Genomic DNA, 23680 nt, shown 5'->3' on the forward strand with positions numbered 1-23680 from the left:
TCTTAAAGAACTATAGGCCCCCCGATCTCGCACGTGCTTAAGCTTCTCACAACAGCCGAACTCTCTTTCCCGGATTTTCGAGGACAAAAGTAGAAACAGCACAGAGAATGTAACATAAATCAATCAATCAATCAATCAATCAATCAATCAATCAATCAATCAATCAATCAATCAATCAATCAATCAATCAATGCTTCTTCGTGTTCGCTCTCCATTCATCAGTGTTTTTTCTCTCGCTGTTGTAATTTTTCAACAATCAAACAATCATTCAATCAACGGAGTCTTTTTCACTTTGTACGCAAGAATTCGTGATGACGTGTTAGAACAGCGAATTTTTACTCTGCTTCACGAGCCTCGCCATACATGCATGTGAGTGGTGGGCACAAAGCAGAAAACAAGCACTGGTCATAAAGTTTGTACCAGTCGCTGTCCATTTACTGAAAAATACAATTGAGAAAGGGCATATATTGATACCGGCAAAACAGTACTGTATGTGGCTGTTGTGCTATAAGACATACTGATTCAATATATTAGGCCCCGAAAACATGCGATTACGGTAGCACAGATTGCTGAACAATGGTCTTGAGAATCGTAGACGAGGACAATGTTTAGGCAGGCATAAAATGAGGTATTCAAGAACTTCGGAACAATAACACTTAACACATAAAAACCATAATTGTAAAATTCGGTGATGCGAAACTATACTGTGTACAACAATAGAAATCAGCCGTCAGTATTGACTGAAACCTGCTTGGCCCAGAACCTAGCACTAAAACAATCACGGCAATAGTCCAACTTATTTTAAATATGGAACAGACTTGGCACACCTTCACGTAACTTGGGAGGTGGCCCCCCTCCGCCTTCCTCTTCCCGGTTTGTATGCACACCAATGACTACTGCTCCGATAAATTACCCCCTGCTCACCTATGTCGCCGAACACATGTATGGGCAGGATGAGGCCGACGCAGAGGAGGCACACGATGAGTACGAACACGATGATGTGCCGCTGAAAGGTCAGGTACTGCACGGCGTCCGGTCCGTTCTTCTTGAGGATGTGTCTATCCCTGCATTTTGCACGCAAGTGGATACCAAAACCTTTACATACACATGGCGAGGAAGAACTCGGAGCACAGCGAAAAAGCAGATACGCAGTGTTCAGATATACACAGTTTAATTAGCGACAATTTGCTTTCAACAAACAGTGCACTGGAAGAAAACGCCCACAGTCGTGTTATGCTCGTGCGCTGTTTGCTGAAGACGGATTACCTACTAGCCCACTCTCAAAATTGGCTTCGATAATGTGTGTCCCATATACTACACACAATATCATGTACCACTTCCCGGATATGAAAACATATGTGTCGTTGAAAAAGTTGGATGTATTCAGTCTTTTTTCTTTCTAGTAGAAATGGTAAGTTGTACTCTACAGCGAATAAGACGAACAAGAACCTATCAAAGTAATATACGTCGTGAAGAACTGGACTGCGCTGTACAATGAAGGCTTTACCACTTGTGAACAGTACTGCGTGAAGCACAGGAGAAGGTAAACGTTGCACTTCCACTTGAGGGACAGCGGCAGTGTACCAGTCACGATTTGTGCAAGATTGAGCATATAGTAATGTTCAATTATGCAGTTATACATGTGTGTACAAACTCGTTAGCTTTTATGTAACAACTAATGCAAATTGGTGTACATGTACTCACTTGATCAGGAAAATCGACCACACCCAGCTGAGCAAACCCTGAAATGCAAGATGGTATATAGTGTTTAATAAAGATCTAAATTGTACAATAAATAGAACAGAGAAGTATTTTAGCAATAAAATTTCATTTCGAAGAATCGGTAATTATGTTTGCAGAAGCAAAGTTCGCTCGACATTCATAACTGGCGTCGCTAGTGTCTGTAGTATTCGGAATATTATGCAAAATAGACTTTTACAGGCAGCATTGCGAGGTGTGCCATTGTGTGTTGTTCTTTTACGCCAAATTAGTACATAGTGGACCATAATAATAATTGAAATATTATGAGCAGTGGGCCTTGTATCTTTACTTTAGAAAGAAAGTAACTAACAATGGTGGTTTCGAGACATTAAACTTCATATATCAATTACAACGAAAGTAAATTAGCATTACTGTGGATTGTATCAGTTAGTACCTCCAGAGCAGGCGAAGCATATCGAAGCCTCTGCAGAACACCCATAACTAGTAGCACCCTTGAAGGCCACAAGTCCGTTTGTGGGAGCGTCAGCTCCAGCACACAGTCTGTTCATAAATTTTTATTCACAAGCTTCCATCTTTCCATCACTCAAATATTTCTATAGTTTATTAAGACAAGAAAGTGAAATCATAAATTCTTTTCTACTGATGAATTATTCTTTCATACCATGACTGTCAGTAAGAGTTTTAAATATTGGTCTGTTATTACAAGAAAAATGGTCAAAATTTCATTCACGAATTTTGGGCCAGAACTGCATTACCTGAGTCAGCGGAACTTCATTTTATTTGTATTTTTTTCTCGAATTTTGGCCATATTGGCTGAACAATGAATTCCTGAAGCTTTATATTGGAATTCTCTTGCTTGATTACAAACGCAGATGAATTAAAATTTGACCGTGACCTGATATGTGACCATGACAGAGGCCGCCGAAATTTGATATGTTTAGTTGGTGCGAGAACTTCGAAGTACTCGTCAATTATATTTTATCTTCCCGTGTTTCCAGGTTTACCGGATGTTTACTCGTGCTAAAGGCAAATAATATTTTACGTTAGAAATAGAGGTTAATGTTCGGAAACGCCTGAAAACGTAAATTTTGCACGCAGGAGTGCTTATAGCAACAAAAAATGCTGAGGTGACATGATTCGCGAATTTATGGTAGAAATTTCGGACACCAAACGACAAATGACATAGAAGGATTTCAGTACAAATATTCGACATCAGAAGGCCCTTGTTGGAGGTGGGAGGCTTGAATCACGCTTACGGTATGCAGGCCACTAAAATGTGGTTGCTTGCAAAGAAATTAGGTATAGCATTGGCATGAAATAAGCACCACGAAATTTCGGGGACGCTACCTCAACCATCCATGTCGACTTAATATTTTCCTTCAGCGTTCCTTCAGCAGTGATGTGATTATTGCGAGAGGGTGCTTTATGAATTCGCGTGAAATTGTTCGCCTTCCCAGAAACACTTTACTGAATAACATTATGTATCGCCATTTGACGCGCGTCGCTTGGTCAATTGATAGCACTTACGTCCTGCACACGCGAGACGCCTGCTTGTGATCAAACTGCCTAACACGATAAGTTGGTGGACACTTACGGTTTCGTGTCGGATGATCGTCTCCAGAGACTCGAGGCTCTCATCATCCTGCTGGTCGCTTCTGTTTCCGTATATAAGCTGAGACCACCTTGGAGGAAAGAATAGGAAAATAAAAGAAAGGGAACGTCAAGATTCGTAACGCGAAAGAGTTTCAACATGATGTTTAGCTAGACGGGTCGGTATCTGCTTAAAAGAGAACCGGAGCGCAAAATAAGGAAGATCCCTTCCCGTACCTGTCTGTCTTTTAGCTCACCCTTCTGCTCCCCAAGGAACAGTTTCAGCTTTGTTGTTGCGTTTGAGTATTCGTGAGTCGCTACTCACTGCGAGTGAATTGTGGCACTATGGTGACAACATGAGTGCATGAAAGCCAGCGAGCTCAATCAACTGAAACTTTCTATTCATTAACGATTATCAGAGTGGGGTACATTTTTATATAGAAGCGGTTTTTCCTTATCAAAGGCGGATGAATGAGACTATCCATTAATATGCGGGTACTCCACACTGATGTCATGAACGGAATGACCTGTCCCTTACGAAAATGCCATATATGGCACTTATAGAATTTATATGCGGCCGTATATGGGGTTTTATGTCTGTGTATGTGACCACCATTTGCCATATATGGATTATAAGATGCCGCATATGGTGTATGTGGCCCATATATGCACGTGACTTCGTGCAGAACTATTCCATAATTCGCTTGGGCAATAAGCAATGGGGTCCCGGAATAGAGACTCCACCTAGTCTGTAGGGGCCTCTACAGAGGTCCTACACCTCTCTTTTGTAAATAAATGTTTTTCACCACCACCACCAATAAGCAGCTGAGCTTGGGTCGTCTTAGTGAAGCCTCCATTGCGCTCTTAAGTTGTAACCCACTATAGACGTTTACTGTGACTTCCGGAACACCGGAGTATAATTCTGTGATATTCAATCACAAGTTAATCATCTAGTTCTTTTTAAGATTACTAATTTGTACATGCTGAAGTTGAGTTAGTGGGCGATAATAAAAACACTTAATCACGAAACTAGCAGGTACATAGCAATGAAGCCTCAATATAAGGGTGTTGTGATACGTATATATAAGTGAAACGGCACATCTTACTTCTGGTCATCCTTGTGTAGTAAGGCCAGCCTGCTGTAGTTCTTCGCAGTTCGGTTCAGTACGCTGTACAGCGTGATGAGGCCCTGAGAAAAAAGCATAAATGAAAGATGTATGCAGCCACACCCAACTTAAAATCTGTAGTAAATGTGAATGAGCGCTTCGACTGCGCTGCAATGAAGCTCGCGTTCACAATATTGTTTTGCCTGCGTTACGCCAAGTGACATAAGGCGACGGGTGATACATGACAGCATACGAGGGACCAGACAGCATGTGATCACTGCACCTTCTTATGATTCGTCACTGGCAACCTTCGAGCATCTAGACACTGGTGGAAGAGAGAGAGAAATAACGTTCATTGCACCCGTCTAGAATGACGGGGTAGGAGACTGGTGGAAGAGGCATCAGTGTGTGAGAGGAATGCCGCATACTGTTCAGCGCGCCATCTTGTCTATGGACGCCATTAACTAGATATCCAAAGACAAAACATCACTGCCAAAACGAATACAAGATTGATTAAAAGCATCTCAAGCTGAAGTTTTCTACATTAGGAAAGAAGCCAACGTCCATAGATATTGTGATAAGGGGAAAGAACCGGAAAATAGTAGCAAAGTGAGATATGTGATAAGATGGCTGACTGTGATGATGTGATATCTTTTGGGGCATTAATGCACATGAAACGGGTGTGATGTTTTATTGTTAGACTATCTTGTCATGTAGTCAAGAAGGCACTCTAAAAAAGCCGCTCGAATCATCCCACGAGGGGAACTCGACTAAATGCGTCACACTGTGGGGGTATCACGTTAATGTTGCGTAATTCGGGGTGGTTTGGGAATGCCTAATTGTTATTTCGCCTTTGTTATTCTTATTTATTGAGTAACGCCCACATTAACAAACGCTCCTCAACTTGAAATTGACTTTAAACCATGTTTGAAACGCGTCTATGCGTTTGTGCTGCCTTGACACCGCCGAAAAACCCTCATGCACACCCCTCATGTGTGCCAACCCCTCATGTAATGTCCCTTCTGTTAGTGACCCTTGAGGAAAATAAAATATAAGAGAGAGAGAGAAGTAAACGTTTATTTTGAAACAGTGTTCCGAGCAATGCCCGATGTCACCCTGAGGTGGGAGGGCTCCTTAGTCCAGGAACCCTCTGGCTTCTACTGCCCTCTTGGCCCTGGCGACGAGTTGTTGTTGCTCTTCCAGGTCCTCGAGGGCGAGCTTCGCCTCCCACGTTTCGGTTAGGTCTTCGTTCGTCCGTCCTGCTTCGTTATCAGTCGTGTGTTGTTGCAGATTATGTCTGGTAATACACTGGCATGCAAGAAGCAAGTGCGCCAGGGTGTCCGGTACGTTGCAAAGCGGACACATAGAGCTATATCTCGTTGGGTAGAGACGGTGCATTAGGGCCCCATGTGTGTATGTGCTGCTTTGCAGGCGTCTCAGTATAACGCTTTCCTCTTTTGTAAGTTTTGGGTGTGGTGGAGGGTATACTCCTCGCTCCAGCCTGTAATGCTGGAGTAACGACGAGTGGGTGTCTTGAACAACTTCCGTCTCTTCACCGACGAATCGAATGTCCTGTGGGCAGGGGGCAGCCCGGCTGACGTGCTCGCGGGCAGCGGCGTGGGCCGCTTCGTTTCCCTGCAGACCCTCGTGTCCTGGCACCTATAATACACAAGTGTATGGGAGTGGAGTGCTTCGCCGTTTCAAAATATTGATGGCATTGGCTGAGATACGGCCCTTAGCAAAAAAATAAAATATAAAAAGTGAAAAAAAAACAGAACGTTCGAAACGCATTTGTGCTGTATCGAAGTCGGTGGCAAGTCAAGTTGAAGTCAAGAAGAAGCGTTGCCTTAAACGAGTGGTGGGACGCTGATGCCGTGTTGTGCCCACGGTTGTAAGATACAAACACTGGTTGGGCCCTAGGTGGTACAGTTGCTTCCATCGCATCTACTCGAGTCATGTAAAAGCGTCAAGTCAAGCGAACGCCAAGTGATGACGCCCTCGACTGAATTCCAAACGCGTGATTCATTGCCTACATATACGGGGTAGCCACTGAACGGTTGTGCAGCGCGACGAATCGGTTTTTACATCCATGCGCTACCTTCGTCGGTTTTGGGATGCGAGAGAGGGGGAGAGAGAGAGGGGGGGGGGGCAACGGTTTGCACGAGACGCGAGCATGCGGCACGAGACGAGAAGATGCGCAGTCGGCGTGTCATCGACAGCGCCAACACCGTATTCGCGAGTAGGGACTACGATAAAATGCTCCGCATTTAAAAGAACACCGCAGTTGAGCAGTGCATATGGTGGCAGGCTGCCGATCCGAAGCTCGCGTGTTCATTTCACGGCCGCATTCCGATTGAGGTGATATGCTAAAGGCCCTGTGCTGGGCCAGTTCTGGAAACACTAGATAGTCGACATCTCTGGAACCCCCCTCCCCAACTACGATGCACCTGATAATCATGCCGTCGTTTCGGTCTGTAAAACTCAAGGTATTATCATTACCATTCGGCAATAAAAAGGCAGACAATCACCTGAAAGAATGCACCATGGCCGAAAAGTAGTTACAAAACTTACGTGCGCGTGCTTAGGTATGGTAGTGCCACCTGTCAAAAACACGTGCGCGTCTACGGGAAGACGACTATTTAGATATTTTTTTTTATCATTTCTTCCTTATGCAAGATAGTCAAAGCCTTGAAGGCTACCCCACGCACGTGCTCCGGCTACCAGTGATACGCTAACCCCCGTATTCTAGAACGTCCCTTCACTCAACGCTTCACCTTTTTTGAGAAAGCCGATGGAAGCGCCGTCTCTAGGCACGGCAAGTCACTGCATATCAGGGATAACCTGCTGTGATTCTTGACTAGCGCAGCGCCATTTTCAGCCGAGCGGTGGCGCAGTACTCAACTCTGTCAAGTGAAGGGTGGAAGTCGAGTCGAGGAGCGTTTGTGAATACGGGGGTAAGCCTCAACCACTCCTGTATTATATCAAACTCCGAAGTCATTGCATTTTGGCGTGCAGTTACAATCTCGAAACTGAAATCAAAGATAGGGTAGAGATGATTTCGTGAACGACCATTCCTGATGCTTTAATTGTTATTCATAGAGCGGTTTGCTGTGGCACCAGCCAATACGTGTCACATAAACACACATACCCGCACACACACATACGGCGTGAACACAGGCAATTTCTTGAGTGTATTTTGAAGGTAGCCTGACTGAAGTTCCGTAATCTTTGTTAGCCGACGATGAGCGAAGCTGGTTACAATCTTCTCGATGTGATCAACATTTAGAATAACAGGGTACTTTATGCAGGATCCCGCGGGGCTTGGAAAAAGTGACTGCCCACATCCCTTTCGTTACCACTCGCGCAATTTGAAATGACATTGCAAAATGAAAACTGCTTCCCAAGCGATTATCACTCGCAAACAATACCGCTTGTAAGCAAGTGAGCACGAATAAATTCGCTATGCCTCACGAGTACATAATTACCCGTGTCTCAGCTCAGGCACCGTTGATTCAAGTTTTCAAGTCTGACTGTAGCGCCAGAATACATATCATAGCAGATAAAAGAAGAAACCTTGAGACGCCATCGGTGTAAATGGAACGCGACGCGAGCGTCTCGCGCCCTGCATCTGTCAGCGGATTGTGGACGGGATACATGGGGGACGCGAGCACGCGTCTCCTTTCTTCGTGCCCCTAACGGCGAATGTCAGAAATTTTGAGACGCGGCAGTGTGTGCAACGCAACTCCCTCTGGTCAGTGCGTGGTGTCTATGCCAGGCGAAAGAAAAGTGAAATAGCATAGCCTCAAGTTCACAATGCAAAATGCACTGAAGTGACGTCACTAATCTGATCGCCAATCGTGCTGGTGCTGAAACAAGGTGACTTGCCTGACGGAACCGAAAGCTATCTATTGACCGCCGCCAGCGCTCCATTCGACACGTGCAGCAAGTGACTGCGACATAGATGAGTGACATTGGAGAGCACTGCTGGTAAACCAAGTAGTTCGCCCGATCCCCTCTGCTCCGACCGAAATGTCCGACAAGGATCTGGAAGAGCTGTGCTGCGTGCTGAACTTGATGTCGCAGACGGCGGTCGCTCGTCTCAACGAAACGGACCTGTGGTGGCTACCGGATCTGGGAGGCGTCTCGAAGAGACAGGCCATCAACTCGATTCGATACGCGCTGCAGGCCTTTGACTCTCAAGACGCCCGCGTCTTCTGCATCGCCTGGCTCTACTGCTACCTCTCGCTGCGTCGAGCGTTGCCTTCAAGGGACACTTGGCGTTCCTACAAGGCCGATGCCACGGGCACCACCTGGACCGGCAGGTTCGTCCTCCACGACCTCCTGGCGAACGCTCTGCGACGTCAGGGATGCCACGCCGTCAGCGCGAAGATCGAGAAGCTCGGTAGGACCTTCGCCTGCGTCATGGCCGCGGATCCGAAACGCGTGCCCTATCAGCACGACGTCATCTTCTTGTGCGTTATACCGCACCGTCCACAAATCTTCCTCCGCGTCGATCGCAACGAGGCGAGCGTCGTTGACGTACTGAGATCGGTGCTGCGAGGGGGTTACACCCGGATTCTCGGAGATCATGTGGGCCAGCTGCGCTTCGCATTTGACCATGAAGTCGACACCCGAACCCGCAGGAATAGTGCGGTCAGCGTCGAACACGAGTTGCGCCATATCTCGAAGTTGCCTTACTGCACAGACGACAGAGTCAAACCTCGCCGAAGTTGCGGTAAGCGTCAGTTTTCTTATTGTACTTTGTTTCTTACACCAGGTGCAAGTATTTGGAGGCTGAAATTCTATTTTGGGAAGCTTCAGTCGAGACTTCTTGCACTAAATGCAATGAATATACTATCGATAACACGATTCCATTTCTTCTTGTGGCTGCGTGTGAAGTTAATGCCTTTTGTGACTCAGATATAGAAGACCTTGTTATACGGTTAGCAATACGTTGTTCTGGGCCATCTAGCATCCCCTACTTTTCAGCTTTTTGGTGTTTCATTTGCAGCAGGCGCTTCATGCTCGGGCTTGCGCGTATATCTCGGCGTATAACGAAGAAATGCAAATACAAAACCTTAACACGCATGCGTACCAGTGGGATATGAAATTCCTTAGGCTAATATATATGTATGTCATGAATTGTCTTTGAGACGTTAGAGCTTGTGAGCGCCTACCTGACTTCCTTCTCGTGTCCATTTTTTTTTTGCTTTGTACCACTCAAGATGTTTACACAGAGTTGAAACATGCTATCAGGCGCAATATGCCATATTACCTAAATCTAGAACTGTCATTTAAAAGCTTATGTTCGCTGTATATAAAGATATCTTAAGAGGAATTGCCGGTAGGCGCGTCTAATGGAATCTGGTAAATGATGATGCCTCTAAATACACCTTGATCTTGATTTATATAACAGCGGCGAAGAAGAGCAACGGGAAAGTTCTAGCTACAGTAAATATCCCGGTTATGCCAAAACCTAAAGCCTCCAGCTCCTCTACCCAAGAGCTCACCCTTGTTGTGGCCGTGAACGTTGTCAAGAAAAGCCACAACGAGTCAGGTAAATATTTTATTAAGGCGAAAGCCTTAGTAGAGTGTACTAGAAGTGTTTTGAGTAGGCCCAACCGCAGGTTCAGCGCTTGCATTGGGGTGAGGCTTGCCGGGTGGAAAATAGTATGGTGCCGTTATGATCGAAGTGGATCGAGTTGTCATTTGGGGTGTGAAGCACGCACTCCACTCCAGGAGTTCTTGTGGAATGCGGACCACGCATGTGAGAGATAAAGCGTTCAGTCCGGGACGCCGATGAGCGTCCCGGGCGGCTCACTCGCGTGTACCGCGTTCCTCGATATGTAGGGCAACGCCTCCTAGAAAAAAACTATGCCTGGAACGTTGCTCTTTTCAATTGGGAGCCTCCTGCCAGCACGCCATCTCGGAGGCCGTGCCTGCTGCCTTGTGTTGCGACCGGCCGCCGCGTGGGACCGCTCGCCTCTGTACCGCTCACTAACGTGACAGAACCGGTACGGTAATGTCACGTGACATGACGGCTGCTTTGAGAAAACTGTGAGAGCGTTGCTGTGTTCGCAGGGGGCGGCCATCAGAGGCGCTCGCCTTCGTACCTAAAGAGGAGGGTAAAAACAGAAGGTTGGGTAGCACGTTCGTGGCTCACGTTCCAGGCATAATTTTTTTCGTATGTGTTGTGTAGGGTGGGGTGCGAGGGCCAGTCCCTCTCGATTACAGCGTTGCTGTTCACGTCCTGTGCCTCACATGTGTTACCACGCCAGATAGTCCGTTTTTGGGCGATTTAGGTTTCGGTTCAGCAAGCGCAACCAACGCGTACTTTTTCGCATGACCATTATACAATTAATCTTACATTTATTCAGGAGGAAGAAAATAAAATGTTCATTTTTAAAGTGAAAGAACACAAAACTTCTTTGAAGCGTTGAGGTTTATTTGAGAAAGAAAAAAAAGGTACGGTGGAGCATGTACTGGGCGATTGGAAGAACGCAAAAAAATTTCCTGAATTTCAGTGCATACTTGATCGGCGTCATTCTTCTTCTTTTAGAAACGCAAGAACTTTCTCGAGACGCTCACGTTATTTCCTTGGGCGACGCGAAGGCAACTATGAGAAGCAGAAATCTCGGCACCGATCGGTCATGTGCGAGCGCCTCACGTTCGTTAATCCGAGTGGGTGAAATGTAATCTTTACTTCGTCCAAGAACGCTGCTTGCCCACAGTCATCAGGGTAAAGCGTCTGTTACCCAGGCAAAGCGCCAGTAACGATTGCTTCCGCAAACGCCGACGGGAGCGGTGTTATAGTACGCGATCATAATCAGCGTTGTCTTATCAAAGATATTTGGCAGCTGAAGCATCGACCACGTATGCGACACAATTTGGGAAAAGGTTCATTGGTTTTACGTGCAGTTTCCAACCGCACTTTTTCGTTCATGGAGCTAGTGTTGCTGAAGACTGGCAGGTCACCGGTGTCTCTTTATTAGCGGCTATACCGATTACCACCTTAACTGATGATATCACGTCGCGCACAAATTCTCGGTGATGGCACGTGCGGGAAACAAAATATTTCACAACGCACCACTGTCTTCGCTTCTCCCTGCTCGATGAACTCGGATCACCTAATGAACACCCTCTCATGCTCGCTCACAAGTTCTGTTGTGAACTTGCTGCAACTGAGCGACGCCATCGTTGTTTATTGGGGCAGGGAAAAAGTGAAATAACTGACCTTCCTTAGTAAAGATCAGTAAAGATCCTTAGTAAAGATCAGTGGGTAAAAGAGCACCAGAAAACAAGAAACAGAAAAGAACGAAAAACCTGTACGGTTAATGCTTTCTAATGATAAAACTAACAATGTTGAACCTAATGTCTAAATCTTTTCTTTTTATACTTTCCATTAAGCTACGCAGTATACAAAAAAGTTAGCGTTCGTGCACTACATGCAGAATCGTGGTGCGTTTCTGAGGGATGTCTTAAGCTGGGTACGATGAAGGACCTTGATATAACCACAGTTATCGGCCTTTTGGCTAAGATCGAAGTGTTCAGAGTTATCAAAGTAAAAAAGGGTGTGTGTGTGCGTCGTGGCCTTGACTCTGCTGCCACAGAAAGTTGTCGCCGAGTATGTAGCCCTAAATGCCGCATCAAGCGCGACAATCGCCTCCGGCGCTCCGCGTTGGTGGAAACACAAGGCAGATTCAGACAGACATCAACCCGGCGGCAATGTAAGCAAAGCTAGTGACGAGTTTGTGTGGGCCGGTTGTTGGCAAGCACCAAGCGCTTGCGCTACTTGTGATTTCATATTTCTAGCCTGCGGCTTTGCGTGTGCTGGCTCTTAGCGTGGCACCCGCCCGCGCACACTCTTGCGCGCGCCACCACGTCATAGTTTTGCGTGGTCACGTGACGAAGTGGGCTTACCTGTCTACCGGAATCACTCCTGACTGGCTAGGTTCTCTCTTAAACTGAAACTCAGACTGGGCGCTGTGAAAACGTCCCTAAATAAATAGCCACGACGCAGTCGCGTAAACGAGGTTATGATTATGTGATGAGCTACCTGTTGAAAAAAAAGATGAAGAAAAAACCAAAGTGCCGTACTTTTGTCTAAGTGCTCTTTTACCTTTCTCGACACATTCTTCTGAATTAATCTCTCCTGTTAGAATAATTTTAAAAAAAGCTCAAGTTCCCGCTCGCTTCGACGTCCTAAGGTTTCAATAATCGTGCACTTCTATTGCATTTCTTTCACCTAGGAACCCTCAAGGATGGCAAAAAGTAAAGGACGACGGATTTAAGGACACCTCAAGTGCAAGGACTGCCACAAGATCTCCAGCAAGGGTTTAAGCCACAATATTAAATGCGAACTATGAAGCCAATGACAACTCCTTTGTTCGTCCAAGTCGCGCAAGCCACTGGCTCTGTTGTCGTGCGTTTCTGAGGGATGTCTTAAGCTATCCAGGAGGCCATCCTGGAGTGGGCTGAGAGGGTAGAGGAGGACTACTTCAAGTAGTTCATCCCCACCACACCCTTTCCTGTTGCCCCCTTCCCTTTAACAAGGGATAAATAAAGTTGTTCATTCATTCATTCTTAAGCTCGGTACGATGAAGGACCTTAATATAACCATACCTCGAGATTTCGACGATGCACGTGAGATCCAAGATTTTAGCCTTATTATACCCAATACCATTTGAGATTTGCCGGAGTATTTCGTTACGACTGTCAATATTAAAATACTTGCATGCACTTTAACGTGCCTGAAGCCACTCCTTCGAAGAACACAACGCGCTGTGCTGTGCTTTGTGCCTGTCTGTCGCAGTAACGGTACCAACTCGCAACGGTACCAACCCGCAACGGTACCAACCAGCAACATTCGGGTAAGCAGCCGTGCTCGGCTACTGACCCGAGGGTGGCGGGTTGAAACCCCGGCCATGGTGGTCACTTTATGAAGCAGGCAAAATTCCAGAGGCCCATGTACTGGGCAATGTGCAGTGCAACTTATGAGTAGTTTTAACCGCAAAATCATAGATATAATCACTGCATTTAGTGTGTGGTGGCGACCGCATATTTGTACACTGATTATGAGACCAGAATACCCCCTCTGCTCAGCAGTACCCTTATTTGGGCGAGTTGTGTTTGTGTCCTTGTCCGTTTCACACCGTTTTCTCCCAACTACCACTCTGCCACCTTTAATATTGCCACGTTCCATTTCCTCAAGTTTTGTCGTCACCCCGTTACACTACCTTCAGCGCAAACTGCCCCTACGATGTTCGAGAAGCTTCGAGGCTTTAGTAGATCGTTTTGTTAAGATTACGCCCACTTTGAGAACGTCACATATTATTCGGGAACCTACGTCACCGCTAGTGATTATGCTAGAATATTCGATGGCAAGGGTATAAATGCCGACACGCTTCGCCGCTTGTCAGTTGATTGACGGCCGACGCTCTGCCCGGCGCTTTCAGTGCCAGTGCCTAGCTGTAATCTTACTTTTCATTTGTTGGCCACAAGTTTGGCCCGAATAAACAGTTTCATCTTCGATCTGTAGTCGACTTCCTTCGGCCACGTCACGACTCCGTGACAATGTTGTAGCAGGCTTCGTGACTGACTAGGGTGGTCCTTGTCGCCACGATGCAGTCTGAACAGGCTAACGATGTACTGTTAGAGGAAGCAGGCGCACTATTTACGTGGACACAGCCGTCACAGGTACAAATGGTCCACAAACATTCACTATATTCACGCTTGCAACCATTGGTGCTAAGCCCAGCCGATTAGACACTTGGCTTTTGCACGTGATGTCATGTTTTCAAAGTGCACTTTTAACGATGCCATTTATACCAGTTTATTGGATATAACAATAAATAAACGACAGAGGCCACGTTTGTATGCTTTACATGGCAAAATGAACCACTTATTACGATGCTCCAATATCGTGATATTGGATATAGCGATTGAATCTGGCTACAGCGCGCACCCAAAATGGCTTTCGGCGCAGACCACGTCCCCGAGTAGCAGAACTGTTCGAGATAGGTGGACTTCGTTAGCCAAGGCCGTAAGAAGAAAGCAGGTGAGAGGGAAACGATACCAGAGGAGTCCTGAGAAGTGCCCGACGATGAAGGGGTGCCCGAGTTGTGGTCGGCGCTTAACGTAGATTTATTGGATCTGGATGTCTTTCTTCAAGCACACTGTTTTGTGGAAATGTCCAAGTGCCCCAGTCTAAGGGCAGACTTAAGAGAAAAAATAAAGTCCCTCAGGGATGAAAAGATCATTGCGCGTATACATGCTGCGGACTTCGACGACTCCGAAGACGTGGCCCGCCGAGGTACCGTCATCGAAGGAGGCCGAACGGATGATACAGTGCTCCCAGACACTATCTTGTCGCGAATGACCTCCCACTCAGCTACTTGGAGCATAACTAGATGTCCCCGAAATAAATGCGAGCGAGCTTTGCGTGAAGCAGTCAAAGTTGACAAACTATGGGTTTTCTGCATTTACAAGCAAAATAACAGTACCAAGTACATTGCGGTACTACGTCACTTACATGCAAAAAAATTGTTTTGCTGCTGCTTTGTCTTCACCCTTTATCTACCCATTTATTACAAATATCGTTTACAACAATGGAATTTTTTTGGCAACCAAAAAAAATAATTTATCGCTACTGACTGCGTGTTTGCCCACCTATTGCGGCCAACTTGTTGACCACCCTATTGCGGCCAACTCCGGAGAGCAGCAGCTCCACCACTTCTGCTGTTTTTACACAGAGGGTTACTTTACGGTATTCTGTAACTCGCACTTGTTAGCTACATATTATGGGCCCCTCCCCTCTTTTTTGACATCATCATCTGTGTTCATACGGTCGTCTTACAAGAATGGGCTTCTGGATAGGTAACTATTCTTTCCCGCATTCCAGCATGTGTTAAAAAGTTGTAATAGAATAAAAGCTGTGAGAAAAGTTAACCATGTACAAACGAGAATACTAGAGAACTAGAAACTAGAACAGCTGTAAAAGCAGGTGTTAACAGTGTTTGAAAATTGTACCGGGCGCCAATGCCTACTACCCCCTGCTCCCCTACTCATCCAGCATAATATGGTGAAAGCTTCAAAGTTGCACGATTATAAACTCTCCCTTTATATGCATAAAAACAATCTTCCAAAACAGGAAAAACACTCGTGATGACTACAGCATATATAACAAGCAAACACCGGTACCCCATACACGCACTAGCTACGGTAGAGCTAGATAACAGTATTGCATACAAACTCTTTACAATTACTCAGAAACCCGTCTAAACTACGGTGCCCCTTTCAATGTGTTCAAATCATATGTGCATGATTACTTGATGAAGATGTAATTTTTTATTTTTAGATTTTCTTCGTATTATGTTATTTACTTTTGTTGACAGGGTTTACAACCGTGTAGAATTTACTGCATCTGCGGCCCTCCGTAGGCCCTCAGGTCCTGTCAAGCTGCTTGCACAGTGTTTTGCCTGGGGGACCCCAAACAATACTGCTGGAAATAAAGTGCATTCTAATTCTGAATCTATACTCGAAAATGAAGCATATGTTTGACGTTCAGGAAATACTAGGATGATTAACTCACCACCCACATAACCAGGTTGATGACGAGGTTTTCGGGAATGCCCTGGTAGCCCGGAGCGAGTGTGACGGTGAAGTTGCCCTTCTTGAAGAACTTGCACTTGATGGCCTGTCTCTCCTCGAACAGGACAAACTCGTCGCTTTGCCACGGCTTGTGGGTCATTCTCGTCGGGTCTCGTAGAGACTGCTCCGTCACCGGCTACGGTAGATGTTGTCGTATACTAGCAATTACACGAACAATACCACTTATGAAGAAGGCTACAGCCACCCCACCATACACTGCTGCTGCGGCGATTTCAACGTCTTGTAGGGCGCATGCCTCCAAGCATCTGTCTTCAAGTGCTTCAATTGATTCCATCTAATTTTAGCCTATCACTTTATAGAAAAAAAGATCGTTCATCGACACCGACTGACTTGATCGTAGGAATCGCTGTTTCTCAGTTCTAGTCACGAACTCTTAGCGGCAGTTGGCGAACCATGACGCGCAGTAGCTAAGCCACAATAAACGATGGTGCGTTATTACAGCGAAAGCTCTTACGAGATCACAAGGGCCGCATGTGCCGTAGTTCGTCTGCCACCGGCGTTCGTAACTACTATTGTGCAAATTAAGAAAATGCAACAGTGAATAAGATACGAACAAGGATCCATAGCATTCGAACCCAAGTCCCCTGCATGCCAGCCTAGTATTCTACCAATCATTCATGCCGGTGTTTGAAACTCTGTTTCAAACTGGCCCTAGGCAGGCTCGATATATATATATATATATATATATATATATATATATATATATATATATATATATATATATATATATATATATATATATATATATATATATATATATATATATAGAAATGGATCGCGTTAATATGACTGATAAAGCGTTTGAGAACAGCAAAAAAAAAACACTCAGGCGTCACACAATGCGAATTGCATAACGAGCGGGTCGTAGAATGCTCCAACCCATTACAAAAGTATCAGGCAAAATTTTTCGTGGTCGTCACCGCCGCCTAAAAAATTGCCCCAAACTCAAGTGTGAAGCGGGTACCTCGCTTCTCCTAAGAATGAGGAAGGATGGCATACTGAATGCCTCCAACCAACCAATCAACCAACCAACCAACCTGGTACGCGAAAAGTAGGATGATTAATAACGTAGTGGATACCTTTCAAGTGTGCATGTAGGATTTACCAAAAGAGTGTTTAAAAAAGGCTCTGAAAGGCCACTCTTCCAACTTTTGCAGTGAGTGTGCTGCACGTTCAGCGCAAGCCTAGAGGTTTGGTGGTTGGCTCATAATGTGCGAAACGTAATAACCTCAACATCATGAGGAGAAACAAGAGGTCAAAGAAAATGTCTGGTACAGGAGAAAAAGCAGTTAGGATGACTGCCATTTGGGCGTCTTGGTAAAGGTTCATGATGAAACAAGCGCTAAAAATACACACACTCAGAGAGGACACAGGCAAGCGCTTACTAGCAACTGAAATCTTTATTTCGAAGCGAACACTAATAAATACATCGCAAGTTGGGAATGATGTACAAGCGTGTGATGTTTTTATTAGTGTTCGCATCGAAATAAAGTTTTCAGTTGCTAGTAAGCGCTTGTCTGTGTCCTCACTGAGTGTGTGTATCTTTAGCGCTTGTTTCATCATGAGAAACAGTAGATTTTGTTTTTTCGCCTTCCGTAGCGGTATTAAGCACATTTAGCTGACCGTATTTTGCCTCCCGCTCCGCTCAGCCAGTCGGTGGTCGATCCACTGCGCATGCGCTGAACGGTCACGCGCTGAGCGTGTGAGCGGACCATCGTAGCGAGCGCGACCTACTGGTAGCGAGCGGAGGATCACGTGACGCGAGGAGAAACGACCAAAATGGCAGCCTCTTGTGCCACGAGTCCGTGCTGCTCGGGAAACACAGCGGTTGTTCGGCAAACGCGCAAGCACGCACGAGACTCCAGGACACACAAGCATCTGTGCCTCCTTCGAGAAGTCATCGCAGTCAATCCCTTCGAGAATCGAGCATTCAGTCATGTGAGGGGGGAAGGGGGGATTCGCCAAAATGATTTATAGAGCTGACACTTCGGACCGTAAAAGAGCCTCTCGAAATTTTTCTTTGGTACTTTCATCAGAGAGACTTCGCAAATCTTCGATAGTAAGTGATTTTATGTAATAGTAGTAACAGTTTAGTTTTTAAACGCAGCCAATCTTCCACCTATTGAGAAATGCTCTTTAGTTTTGATTTGCCACAAGGCCACGTGGTGAATGCGCTGCCTCAGGGCAAGGCATTTGAAACGCGTTCGGGCTGCCTTCAAGGCTTCGATGTACAGTTCAGCTCCAAGTGAAGGTGACACAAAACAAAAACGCTCATGGGTCAAACAGTAAATGATGTCATACTCTTTTAAAACAGAATTTCTTATGTTGCTGCAAAATAAGAACAATTTTTATTTTTCTCGATAACAACTTTCATGCACCAGTAACGTCACGATTGACTTCACTGAACGGACGCTTGGCCAAAACCAAAAACGCCCTTTGCGCTCCCGTAACGCTGAGCGTTTGAGCGGAACGGGGAAAGGAGCGCGAAATTGGCGAGCTGATATCGCCTATTACCTTCTGCGCCGTAGCTAAGCCCTTATGACCGCTCGGCTAATGATGACCATCCCACAAGGTGAAGATTGACATAAGTCGCTCGCAATAATCTTCACTGACACGTTTAGCTTAATGCGAATTTCCGTAACAATCTATTAGCTCTGTTCAACTCCATTCTACGGACAAATGTGCTGACATCTTACGCCTTGCTAAGCGTTATGTCCTAATGTAACCCGACAATGCCAACGTAACCCTTCAATGCGCCTACGAGAATTCGCCAGTTAACGAGGCCGGCTTTTCAACACCTCTCGCTTCTTCCCTGCTTTGCTTGAACTCTACCCAATTCTATATGGCACTTGCACTGCACGAGAGATGCACACATGCCAGCTATAGGCAGCTCATTGAATTGCTTTCCATCTTAATAGCACTCTTCGGTCAAGTTTTAGTTTTTAGTTTTATTTCCTCAAAGGCCCCCATCCGGAGGAGTTACAGAGTTACATATGGTGTGGGATTACAAGTAAAGGTTTAACAGGAATGATTCAATAAATTGTGCAGATTATCAGTGATGTGTTCTAAGAAAGTAGATGATGAGGCAATGCTTACAATGTCACGGGAAAAGCCGTTTCAGTGTTAAGCTGCTGTGAAGAATAATAAGCAGAAAACGTAGTTGTGGCGTGATAGTGGGGATGAGGGGGGCGGGGGGCGGGAAGTGGGTGATTGGTGCGAGGGAAAATGCCCGATGCAACTGCGATATACGGCGCTTGAGTGTAGAAGAATGAGATAACCTATGATAAAGACTAACAGTAGCAATGCGGCGATGATAAGACCAAGGAAGGCACATAAAAATATCAAGATTTGTCCAAGCATGACCATTGCGCCATTAAAACAGGCATAATATTACCTGTTTTGTATTGAACCCAAGAAAACGCCTCTAAGTGAGAGCGTTCAAAGTACAGAGGCTGAGAGGTGATGCTGGCTTACCTGCAGAAAAATCGCTGGCTCGAAAACGGGAGGACCACAGGGCGGGAGGCACCTTGGCGAACCGAACTCCTTCTTCTTTCTCATCCGAACGTGCCACGTGCTAAGATGAAGATGGACGATTGGGCTGAGTGGGCACAATCTTATAAAAGAAAAGAAGTGCGCAGGCGTAACAAGACAGTAAGAGGAATCCTTGTTTTATAATTTACGAATTTACATGACATAGCCACGCAGTAATGGAGAACAAAACTTTTTGTTGAATGAACTTCGTAACTGAGAACATACTTTCATTAGCAGCTTCAGATTTGGGCTTTAGCCACAAAAAGGCTTTTGAAGAAGAGGAGCATGAAATCTGTGACACATACCCACGCTGGGGGATTGGCTTTTGAGGCCGTTTGTAGTTATCTTCAGCGAAAGAAACGAACCTGACTTCTAATTCTAATTTGTGTGTTCATTATCCCTTAAGTAATCAAATATTTTTAGCAATGTCATGTTTTCTTTTATTTTTTCTTCACCTTTTATTTCATATTCAAGAAAAATTTCATGATGTCTGTTCTGAATGGGTGAAAAAGTTTTATGGCACTCTTTTTCATCTATGAACGTTGCTTTGTTCGTTATTAAGTTTAAGTCATCGAAAAGATTAGCAAAGTGTTTTTAGTAACCCTTGGCTGATCCTTCTGAGCGTGTATTAGCCATGTTACAGGCTACATCAACAACAACATCAGCAAAGAAAAAATAAAGGTACACAAGCAACAAACACTGTGCATTGATATTAACAGCGAGTGTGGACGTCCATCGCCGGTGAACTGATCGCCTGTAATACGCGTAGGCTCTTTTACATACCTTATACAACATTTCAGCGTTATCACTGGGGCTTGTGTCAGCTCGAAAAATAAAAAGATGGCGACATATCTATGTGCTTCGCTGAAAATGTCACCGAAAGACATCTCTGCCGGCCTTCTTTTGTGAATGGCGTTACATTTTCTGTGCAGCGTTAGATACACCGGGATCTTTAAAAATACGTATGCATGTGTTTTTAGTAAAGTTCCAAGCCGCTTGTGTCCAACACAATTAAACTTCCAACAGCGCTTGCGTCGTGCACTTTCTTGAGTTTTTTTTGAGCTTTTTGTGAGTTTTTGTGATGAGTATGTTCCAACTAGCCCAATTTGCTACTTTACTTGTAGTAAAAAAAAACACTGCACTCAATATTGAAGTGTTGATGTTGTGCTTCAGGTATTCGTAATATTTGCTTTTCGATCGACAATGCAGCCACCACTTGAAGGTGGGTGGGCGTTGAGCAAGTGGTTAAACTTTGGCTGGGTGACTGAATCGTTTTGTGTGACAGACGGACGTATGAATGAACAAACAGCCCCGCCGCGGTGGTCTAGTGGCTAAGGTACTCGGCTGCTGACCCGCAGGTCGCGGGTTCGAATCCCGGCTGCGGCGGCTGCATTTCCGATGGAGGCGGAAATGTTGTAGGCCCGTGTGCTCAGATTTGGGTGCACGTTTGTCACACCTGTCCCGTTAATTAGGGAGGCGATCGCCGGGCTAATTCCAAAGGCCGAAGTATCAGCCCCCCGAACCGCACCACGAAAGCGTGGACAATTTAGAAGTGGTCCTTTTGGCGCGCCAGCGGACGCCGGCTGTGGCCCAAAGAACAAGTCGGAGCCGAGAGTTGATAAACAAACAAATTATATTCTCAATAATGGCAGATCGAAAACAATACACAAAAATGCACACTCCACAATAGTTGCATACAATATGTCACCAATCAAACCAATCAATCAACGTATTACACAATACAATCAGCCACACTTGAAACAACGGACACGGACAACAATACGCACTACAATGCAGTCGCATGCATTGAACAACCAAGACACTTAAAGACTAAAGAGATAGAAAACCTATTCAGTCCAAAGTTCCTGCAACCAAAGTCGAGATGATACTCTTCCGAGAATCACTCACTCAAAGTCCAGCGTTGTTGTCGTTCCGCTGTCCCCTGAAGTTTCTCTTCCAGGAAACCTCCCGTCTTCAATTGGCCACTCTTCCAATTTCAACTTCTTCGCCGGAACACGTCGGCTTCACACCCGCAGCTGTTGCCACGCGTCCTCGCTCAATAGCGGTAAACACACGCTCTTGCCTGTAGCCCGAGCCTTCACCCCTCAGGTGGAAATCCTCTTCATCTCCGGCTTCGTCCCTACGGACCAAAACCTTCGCCGACTACACGGCGGAATCCCTACGCGCTCTGGCGTTAACTTCCGTCTCCTCCTGCCTTCTCGTCTCGGCCGCTCGATTAAATACCTTCCGCGCCACCTTCCAGAAATTTCTCGTCATTTCGTCGGCGCGATACGCAACGAAGGCTGGGGAGAGGTGCGAGACGGTTCGACTGCCCTCCCCGGAGGATGATTCAACTCGGTTAGACCACGCCCCGTTCGTTCTAGAAAAATCGCGGGCTTGCTGGGCCGCCGATGCGGGGTGAGGAGGTTCGTCTGCGAAGCCATGCTTCTGCGGGGAGAGCGCGCGCCCCGGGGAGCCTTTAGATGTTTGTTTTCTTTTTCTTTTGACCTCGCGGCGCCACTCAGCGTTTCGTCGCGACAATTTGGCGGCGCGCCCATTTTTAGCGCTCGTTCTGTGACACTGCCCCCCACTTTAAGAATATTATCTCATAATATTCAAAACCACACAAACGAGCGCGAACAGTCACCACACACTCTGAAAGACTGTAACACAAACCGTCGCTCATGACACTTCACCTTCGCAATAGATCGCTCAATACAATCTTACATTGTAGTTCAATTCCACAACACATAAAATATAGCCACAGGTACATGACTACAACACTTCATCACTCATTCCAAACAATACCAACGTACAAGGTTCTGTCTTTACAACAATTATACAACACTATACATCACATCACAGCACAAACACTTCGACACTTGTGACACAGGATAACACAACATTAACACAACATATGGCCCTCAGCACTGCCCAACACATTCTTATTCGATCTCAGCACTTATCCTGAGTACTCCGAGCAGCGCTTGCGCCCCTTTTTACGGTGCTCGCTCGATCTCTTCTTGTGTTTCCACGTTCTTTTTCGACGAGCCTTTTCCAACGACGGTATCTGAGGCAGCGTCTCAGCCATCGTTGTCACTTCCGACCCTGCTAACGGGTCATGACGTTCGACGGGTCCGGTCTGTTTATTTACCAGCTTGTTCATGTCTCTACATTTGGCCTGGCTGGCCGACTCCGTCTCCTTTACACTGTCGGTCGGTTGGGGTCGTGCCGACGTACGTCCAGCTGCCCAGCGCGTGAACTCATTCAACACGATCGTCTTCTCATTCGCTGTCTCTTGCGCCGCGGCTTCACCTTGGGCTCTAGTGAGATCCGTCACGGGATGCTCCTCCACTGTATCTTGCGGTCGCTGGGTTGGCGAGGGCTCTATCTTAGGGTCTTCTCCAAAACATTCCGGATCATTCGGTCCTCGCGCCCCGGCGATGTTTCCGATGACAAGGTCGTAAAGTGGGGTCGTCATGCATAAAGCAGTAACCTTCCCGCTAAAGTACGGGGTTTCCACCTCAATCTCTGCTTCGGGAAGCATCCGAATCGTACGGTTAATTAGGCAAACCGGTTTTGTTCTGCCTGTCAACTTACTTTCTCGTACCAAATTTCTCCGCACGATAACCGTGGAGCTACCGGTGTCTCTTAGAACCGTAATCTTCTTGCCTGCAACCTTTCCAGGCAGCGTTGGCATTCCCTTCATAACACCGGTTGGCTGTTTTGACATTACAGCACCCACAATAGGAATTTTCTCCCCATTCTTCAACTCTACGAATCCATCGGTGACGGCATTATTATCAGATTTCGGTGCCGCTTGCACACAAGATACCTGGTGAGTTTGACTCACTCCGTTCCGACAAGCGTCTGCTTTGTGCCCAGTCTGACCACACTTGAAACATTTTACTGCCGTAGGGCTCGTAAAGATCGTTCGACAGTTTTCGCGCGATGACCCACTCGGTTGCACAGAAAACATCGCGGAATGCTCTCTGGTGCACGCTTCTTTTCTTCGGGAGCGAATTTCTTCGAATCATCGGGACAATCCTTCTTGACCTTGG

At 46.0% G+C, this 23680-nt stretch overlaps 2 protein-coding genes across 2 annotated transcripts in view; one reads left to right on the plus strand and one right to left on the minus strand.

Moving 5' to 3' along the window:
* The window catches only part of Tmem63 (transmembrane protein 63), a 57549-nt gene extending 37871 nt beyond the window's left edge, over positions 1-19678 (minus strand). The window contains exons 1-6 of the mRNA XM_075871354.1: positions 19563-19678; positions 16009-16203; positions 4419-4501; positions 3317-3404; positions 1705-1742; positions 925-1064 (exon numbers count right to left, since the gene is read on the minus strand). Coding sequence (XP_075727469.1) covers positions 925-1064; positions 1705-1742; positions 3317-3404; positions 4419-4501; positions 16009-16203; positions 19563-19646 — 628 coding nt within the window. The 5' untranslated portion in view covers positions 19647-19678. The remainder of the gene's footprint in view (positions 1-924; positions 1065-1704; positions 1743-3316; positions 3405-4418; positions 4502-16008; positions 16204-19562) is intronic.
* Positions 8165-13005, plus strand: LOC119165750 (uncharacterized). Its single transcript, XM_037417826.2, has 3 exons — positions 8165-9153; positions 9835-9975; positions 12668-13005. The coding sequence occupies exons 1-3, from the start codon at positions 8448-8450 to the stop codon at positions 12691-12693; spliced, it is 873 nt and encodes a 290-aa protein (XP_037273723.2). The 5' UTR covers positions 8165-8447; the 3' UTR covers positions 12694-13005.
* Positions 19679-23680: the final 4002 nt, after the last annotated feature.

This window comes from Rhipicephalus microplus, chromosome 8, assembly GCF_043290135.1.
Source record: "Rhipicephalus microplus isolate Deutch F79 chromosome 8, USDA_Rmic, whole genome shotgun sequence".
NCBI classification, from domain to species: domain Eukaryota; kingdom Metazoa; phylum Arthropoda; class Arachnida; order Ixodida; family Ixodidae; genus Rhipicephalus; species Rhipicephalus microplus.